At 41.0% G+C, this 8,089-nt stretch overlaps 1 protein-coding gene across 1 annotated transcript; it reads left to right on the top strand.

Annotated features, from left to right (window-relative positions):
* The first annotated feature begins 322 nt into the window (after positions 1–322).
* prph (peripherin) lies at positions 323–5,999 on the top strand. Its single transcript, XM_053316599.1, has 9 exons — positions 323–870; positions 2,667–2,727; positions 3,864–3,959; positions 4,160–4,324; positions 4,408–4,533; positions 4,620–4,840; positions 5,603–5,655; positions 5,768–5,841; positions 5,928–5,999. The coding sequence occupies exons 1-9, from the start codon at positions 326–328 to the stop codon at positions 5,997–5,999; spliced, it is 1,413 nt and encodes a 470-aa protein (XP_053172574.1). The 5' UTR covers positions 323–325.
* The last annotated feature ends 2,090 nt before the right edge of the window (positions 6,000–8,089 follow it).

Here is an 8,089-nt window from a genome sequence, read left to right on the forward strand (position 1 = left end):
TTAAAAAGGGTGGAGCTGTCGAGACAGAGAGCAAGACAGAGCGCCGGTAAAAGCACAGAGAGGCAGGGTCTATTTCTGAAGGGTAGGGAGTGGCTAAAGCTTGTATGCTGAAGAGTGATTGAGAAAGGAAGGGTTTATGTGGGTGGGGTGAGGAAAAATGAGGGAGGGGAGGGTGTGAGGATGATGAGATAGCTAGCCTGAGAGCATAAAACCCCCAGCCTCTTCAGTCTGATGTCCTGTTGCTTGATGAGCATCTCCAAGCCTCCAGCTCGCCACCCTTCCACCTCTTGAGAGAATAGCTGCAGAAAATTGAACAAGACCAGCCATGAGCCACACAATGCATACCTCCACTTCCTACAGGCGCACCTTTGGAAGCCCACACCCAATCAACGTGTCTTCTTACTCCCCTTCGTACTCACGTATGCCCTTGTCCGGGGGACGCTATATGCGTTCGGCGTCACCTGTTGTGGCATCCCGCTCCACCACCTACCACCAACAGCGTTCCCGCTCCAGCACCCAGCCCCCTCGCCTCTCCTATGACAAGGTGGACTTCACCCTGGCTGAGGCTGTCAACCAGGAGTTCCTCAGCACCCGCAGCAATGAGAAGGCCGAGCTACAGGAGCTCAACGACCGCTTTGCCAGCTTCATCGAGAAGGTGCGCTACCTGGAGCAGCAGAATGGTGCACTGCAGCAGGAGCTCAACCAATTCAAAGGCCAACAGCAGCATGGCCAGCCCAACCGTGCCTCTGAGATCTTCCAGGAGGAGCTGAGGGAGATGCGGCGCCAGATGGATGACATTGGAAAGGAGAGGGACCAGTACCAACTGGAGAGGGATAACCTGGCTGAAGATTTGGGCCTGCTCAAGCAGAGGTTGGTACCAACATGATGACAAAAAGTGTGGTGCGTGAAGACATGAAGATAAATTAAGTGAAGCTTGAGACAGACAGATAGACAGATAGACAGATAGACCGATAGATAGACCGATAGACCGACAGATAGATAGATAGATAGATAGATCTAGCATTGGTTATCATGTCAACATTTTAGGTAAATTAAGGGGCAATAAAACAAAGTAAATAGATTGTAAGAATACAATAAAATATTTTTAAAGAATTGTTCAGCCTCATGATCATGAACATTAAAGAACAAATTTGCAGAAAAAGATGTGAACTCTTGCATGCCACCTCACTTTTGTATTCACAACTGTTTTTTCTCCTCTTCATTCCAATATTGGTCTAGTGTGAGTTTGCCAGTGTTGTAGCCTAAATTGAGCCATGGGTGTGGGCAACCAGTGCCACCATGATATCCTTCCACTGACACTGTAACATTTCAGCGTCCATTGTCAACTTAAAGCAGAGAGGAGGAGTAAAGTCCCTGAATGTCTGCCACTTGAGACCAATAAAGATGCTGGTGTAGGGCGTGGCACCTCAAGCAGACTGGACACCAGAGGCACTGCCCTGCATCATGTGTATCAGCTTTTTGCAGTGTGTATGAGCCTTCACAGAATGTCTTGTACATTGGTAATTTAAACACAAAACGAGGTGAACCCTATGACAGCAAACCCTGCAGAAAAGTATGGCTGTGATGAATGATTTCCTGAAATAACGCAAATGTATACATTATTAGGAACACACACACACACACACACACACACACACACACACACACACACACACACACACAAACTTATATGCCTTATATGCATGCACACAGGGAAATGAGAGGCAATAGGAGGAGGCAGGATTGATGAACCAGACACAGGGTGGGGTCGACTGAGAAGCAGGGAGGGGAGGGAGAGGAAATGGAACCAGAGGAAGAGAGGTTGGATATCAAGCATGGTGAGAATAGCATCAGGAAAAATCAATGTGACTCAATGACTCCATTAGGTATGTTTTCACTGCCCTGTACTGATGGGATGGTGCCAGAGACCCCATTAGGACAAAAGGCCCCACTGTAACACCACATGAATTAAAGATGAGGAAGCAGGCTCTGTTCTGTGATGCTTTCCACTCTAATCTACTTTATGTCCAGCCCGGGCATGACTTCTGTCAGACAGGACAGACCCACATCCAGACATGTACCCCATCTCTAAAAAAAAGTTATCATAGAATGAGAAAACTTATGTGTCTGACATTTTATGTAATTTATGATGACTCATCCCAGTGACTCATGAATTTTAACTGAGTTTGCTACAGGATAATAATAAGAAGCCTTCAGAAATTGAACATAATGTCCTTTTTCCATTTTTATCCAGTTACACTGAAAATGTTACTCCTATTACCTCTCCTTTGACTGTTTACTGACTAATATTAAATCTCCAATTCTCCACAGTTTCAAATGTTTAAAAACATGGGAAGTATGTCTACATAACCTTATTGAGTGTCCAGATGACCTTATTGAACTGTAGAGAAACTGCATTAGTTGAAAGGAACAGCTGCTGATCCCACTGGGTGCACTCCCAAAACCCTTTTACAGGACAGTGAATTAACTAATTGATCCAGAAAGCTTTTTGCCAGCTGATGCCCTGGTGCAATTTTAGACAGCAAGGATGTTCTTGTAAAAAAAATTTAAAGTGACAATTTGTATCTCTTCTGTAAAAAGGATTCTGTATCTGACAGAGATAACCAAATTATTTGAAATATTCTGTCTCTCTCTGTGTCATCAAGGATGGATGAGGAAACCCAGAAGAGGGCAGATGCTGAGAATAACCTGGTTGCCTTCCGTAAGGTAAACACTCAGCTGGGTGGACCGTGTTTAACATATTGATTACAGTGTGCTCAGGCTCGGGTGGCAGGTCAAAATGAACAGCTTTGTTTTATCTGCAGCACTTCCAGTGTCACCCCGGAGTGAGCAGTACAATGTCAGACCAGGCTTATACATTTTCATCTACAATGTCATCTAAATTGTCAGACTACTGCAGTGGACAGAGACTTAAAAAAAACCTTTCTTCTCTTTTGGCTAAAGCACTTCTCCGTAGAATATCAACGGTAGTGACATGGCTCTACAGATGGAAATGTCTGTCAGTCTGTTGGTCGATCAGTCTGACTGAAATATCTGAAATACTGAAAGGACTGCCATGGAAGTCTGCAAAACATTCATGATGCCGAGAGTAATGAGCCTAATGACTTCAATGAACCTTCACTTTTTGACTACCAACAACATCAATTACCAAATCAGCTTAGCTGCACTCTGACTTTTGTGCTAATTAGCAAACTAAAATGGTGAACATGACGAACATTACCATAAAACTGGTTAGGCAACAGAACTGGTGCAATAATTTACAGACTATTGACATGGAACAGGAATCCTTGTCAATAGTCCACAGGCTGTTGGTCCTGACTGGTTTTCCATGTTGGTGTTCCATTAGTTTGTTCTATTGGTGCAAAATCGGTTTCCAGGATTCATTGCTGGACCTCTTGTAGACCACTGACCAGGACATTTTTATCATCATGTGGGGCGTTTAAGTGCCGTTACATAGGATATTTTTTTCCAAATTGGACAGTTTTAACCCAGACCATGACGTTTCCCTAACCATAAGCAAGTGGTTTTTTTTGCATAAACCTATCTATTTTAACCCAAACCATGGAAAAGGTTGGCGTATCCCACTTTGAAACAATTGAATTTGATCTTCAGCAATCAATGTCCATGTGCATGTGTAATAATTCTGCACTAACATAAACTAACATAAACAGACTATTGACATAGAGGAATCTGAATAGGAAGCCACTTCCAGAGCTGTGAACATGGCTGTACACTCTTTTGTATTTTTTTTTTGTTAATGAAGCTTATGATGCAGTGTTTTAGCAATAGGTGACATTTCTATTATTGCAACATAAACAATGTTTATCTAATATGACAATTAGGATGTGGATGATGCCACTTTGGCCCGCTTGGAGTTGGAAAGGAAGATTGAGTCTCTGATGGATGAAATTGAATTCCTCAAGAAGATCCATGATGAAGTAAGTGGTGCCACCATTTCCCCTCCATTCGTGTAGAAATGGGAAAATCCCTTCAGACAAGAGTAATTTTATAAAAAAAATCTGGACGTCTACAGTACTAGTTACACTGAAGGAGCATGTTGTTGCTTTTTCATTTTTAAAATTCTTGCAAAGGCTTTGATTAGACATTTGTGTTTGTGTGCAAATGCTTATATTATCAGGAAATCCAGGATGTACAAGTGAGTGTACAGACCCATCAGCTGAAGATGGAGGTGGACAGCACCGTCAGGCCAGACCTAACTGGTGCTCTGAGGGACATCAGGGCCCAGTATGAGACCATTGCTGCGAAGAACATGCAGGAATCGGAGGACTGGTATAAGTCCAAGGTAGGCCAACAGAGAGAAAGATAATCCCACTGGAAAACACAAGCACATACTCATGCTTCTTTGCTTAATGTTTGTTCCTGCAGTTTGCTGATTTGACTGAGTCTGCAAAACGCAACGGTGATGCTCTGAGGCAGGCCAAGCAGGAGGCCAACGAGTCCAGGAGGCAGATTCAGTCTCTCAACTGTGAAGTTGATGCACTGAAGAACACGGTGGGGACAAACACCACATGTTATTTTTCTGAATTAATTTATAACGTTACATTGTACACATTACACCTTTAATACATGTTTTTCAGAATGAGGCTCTGCTGAGGCAGATGCGTGAAATGGAGGACCAGTTTGGAAATGAGATTGGCAACTACCAGGACAACGTAGGTAGACTGGAGGATGAGATCCGCCACCTGAAGGAGGAGATGGCTCGCCACCTTCGAGAGTACCAGGACCTCCTCAATGTCAAAATGGCTCTGGACATTGAGATTGCCACTTATCGTAAATTGCTGGAGGGAGAGGAGAGCAGGTAAATATCTGCAGGATACCTGTGTAAAATTAGTAATATATAAACTTCCGAACAGATTATTTTCTTATTATTATTAACACAATTTGTTTTATGATTTCCTTTTCCTTTTTATTTCACTGTCATATATGTATATATATATATATATATATATATATATATATATATATATATATATATACATATGTGTGTGTGTGTGTGTGTTTGTTCTATGATGCTGAAAATGATTGAGATGATTATTTTGTTTACATGTTAATGAAATGCTTAGAGACATTAAATGACTCTTCTTGGCTTTTTACTTGCAAAGCTCTTATTGCACTTACAACAATGTAAGGAGTTCACTTGTGTCAATTCTCCACCGCTGTTTGTCTCTCTGCTGCGCTGCACACACAAGGAGGACTGCGCAGGCCTGCAGTCTCTTCTCCCTGACGCTTCCCATTTCTCCATCAGCTCCCTGTTTACGTTGCTAGCTAACCTCTGTGTACTGCAGGAGGGATGTTCACGTTACACATGCCTTTATCCTTGCGATATATCTAACACATTAAAACAGCCCATTATTACACCCCTAAAATCAAGAGGGCTTCGCGACCCCAGTAGACATGTGGGTCCCTTTGGACTCTATACAAAAGGATTGCAAATTGTTTGCATGTTGAATGTGTTATTAATGACTTTTTGGATGTTGACTTTTTCACCATAGAGCTGCAAAATGTTACTTTTTTAGAAAGCATTAGTATATAACACTCAAATTTTATATTCCCCGTTTAGGATCACTGTACCCATCCTCAATCTGGGCATAACAAATCATCTGGGTGAGCGAGGTAAACTATGATTCTCTTTTGATTCAGCAAAGAAAAAAACCCTCTTCTTTTGTGATACAACTGTAATGTCTGTAATGTATCTAAATGTAAATGTTTAATCTGCTTTTTACAGACTATGAACACATTCCAGACAGCGGGACCAAGAGGACCGTTGTGATAAAGACAGTTGAGACTAGAGATGGAGAGGTACGATTATACATATATATTCATATTTCAGCCTGAGAAATTGATATAAGAGCTAAATTCTAATCTGAGTGTTTCTTTTCAATCAGGTGGTGAAAGAGTCCAGGAGGGAGAAGGAGAGCGAGCCAGGACGCACTGACAAGGATGACCATGAGGAGTAGATTAAATCAGATTAGATAATGTGAAGGCTAGTGCCATGACAGGGGGAAAACAGTAAAAAAAAAAGAAGAAAAAAAAAGAGAAAAAACAACTCTGACCTATTTAGTCCTCATTCCAACTAGTTGTGTTTCATTATCTAGTGCAGAGTCCCTCAGTATAGGTGCAATGTTAAATGAATCCCTTTAGACGTTGTCACTTTGGTGCTATTAAAACCACCTAACTTTTGCTGAACATTTTGTCTCATCTGTAGGGCTGAGCTGAACCACTTTATTAACATACCACTCGAGGCCTTGATTTACAGTGCAATCCTGTGGAATCCTTAGATGACCACACATTTGTAGCAGACTATTAAACAACAGTCTAAGAATAGTTTGAACAGTTAAAGATTTTAGTTGTTTGTGTCATAGACTTACTAACAAAACTTGAGACACTGCCCTCTGGTCAACACCTTAAAGGACAAACCGATAATAAGTTAACTTATCTGCATATGTTTTAGACGCTTTGCTATCCTCTAACTGTTCCAACCTCCAAATCTCCAAAGACAGTGATCATTGACAAACATATAATACACAAGAAAATGATAACACTGAAAAGATGACAGTCATTGATTGAAAAGACTTACTGAATGTGCTTTGCAATGCTGTGTGTATCTGGCACGACTGATGAATGATTAAGTAAGTGCAAATAAACTTAATTGGAGCAAATCTGTGTTGTCTGTCCACATAACTTTTTTTTACATTTTACATTTATATTTACTACAAGACTGTTATTTGGACTTAGTTATAAGGCCAGTGCTCTGTTCCATACAAGGTATTAATAATAATCTTATTGTATTTTATGTACAAGAGCTTCCTGGATTTGTGAGAGTCAAATTCTGGTGTCAGTCATTCAGAATCAGTAGCATGCACAGGAATGGACAAGGGCATTACTAATGTAAAGCAGAGTTTGATGATCAAAACAACATGAAACTCATATGATACATTAACATGGTTAATTGAGGAAACTGTGCTTGATTAGTAATAATAATAATAATAATAATAATAATGATAATAAGCACCCTTTGTGGTGGATTAGTGAATCTCAAAGTGCTACAGCATTAAAAACATACAACACACAACATAAAGAAAATAATAAGATGAAAAGGCCGTCCCAAACAGAAAGGCCTTTTTTTTTCTTTTTTTCACCTTCATGTTGCTTCAGCAGCTGCCTCGCCCCCAAATCTGGTCGTCCTGGGGGGTATTCCAGGTAAGAGGTTCAACATACTCTGAGTCTAACCCTGAACTCTGAGTTGAGATGGGAAACTCTGAGTATCCGGTTCCAGAACAGCTGAACTGAATTAGTTCAATCAACTGAGTATGTAAACTTTGAGTTTAGCGCCTGTGCGACCAATATAAAAATCCACCATCAATGGAGCCCCGATACCTTGATTCACCATGGCAACTATTGAGAAAAAAAGCTCGAGTTACGTCACCTCATTGGAACTCGGGCTCCCCCTGCAGGTCTGTGGCGAATATAATAATAAATAAAATACTTCCTAAAAATAAGATTAACAAGAAGGCAGATATGGCCGGAGAATGTTAAGAAATGATTGAGTGTAATGAACAGTGATACCGTTCTAACAGATACTGATCACGGAATGAAAGCACATCCGAGTCAGTTACCATGGTGACTGACTCTGAGTTTCAGTTACCTCTCTTTCTGGAACGGATAACACGGAGTTTCCCTCATCTCAGGGTTAACATACTCTGAGTTTTCCACATAACCCGCTTTCTGGAATACCCCAATTATTTTAAATATATATTATTATAAAGTTAATTAGTTATTGACAAATGCCGAGGCGAACAAGCAAACACACAACACAACATAAAGTTTTTACGCTACAGTATGAAGCATAGACATATGCGTCTATAGTATGAAGGGCTCCTTCTACTTGTATATTTTGCCCTGAGTACAACCTCTCAGGCGATTCTTTAGCCCTAACTCCGGGTATATTTCACTAAATCCTCAAACCAAATGTCGACCATGGCGCGAACCCTAATCTTACCTTCTTTTCCTAACACAGCCGATTTGGTTTTATTTTGTTTGGACTAGA

Source organism: Scomber japonicus, chromosome 3, assembly GCF_027409825.1.
Source record: "Scomber japonicus isolate fScoJap1 chromosome 3, fScoJap1.pri, whole genome shotgun sequence".
NCBI lineage: Eukaryota > Metazoa > Chordata > Actinopteri > Scombriformes > Scombridae > Scomber > Scomber japonicus.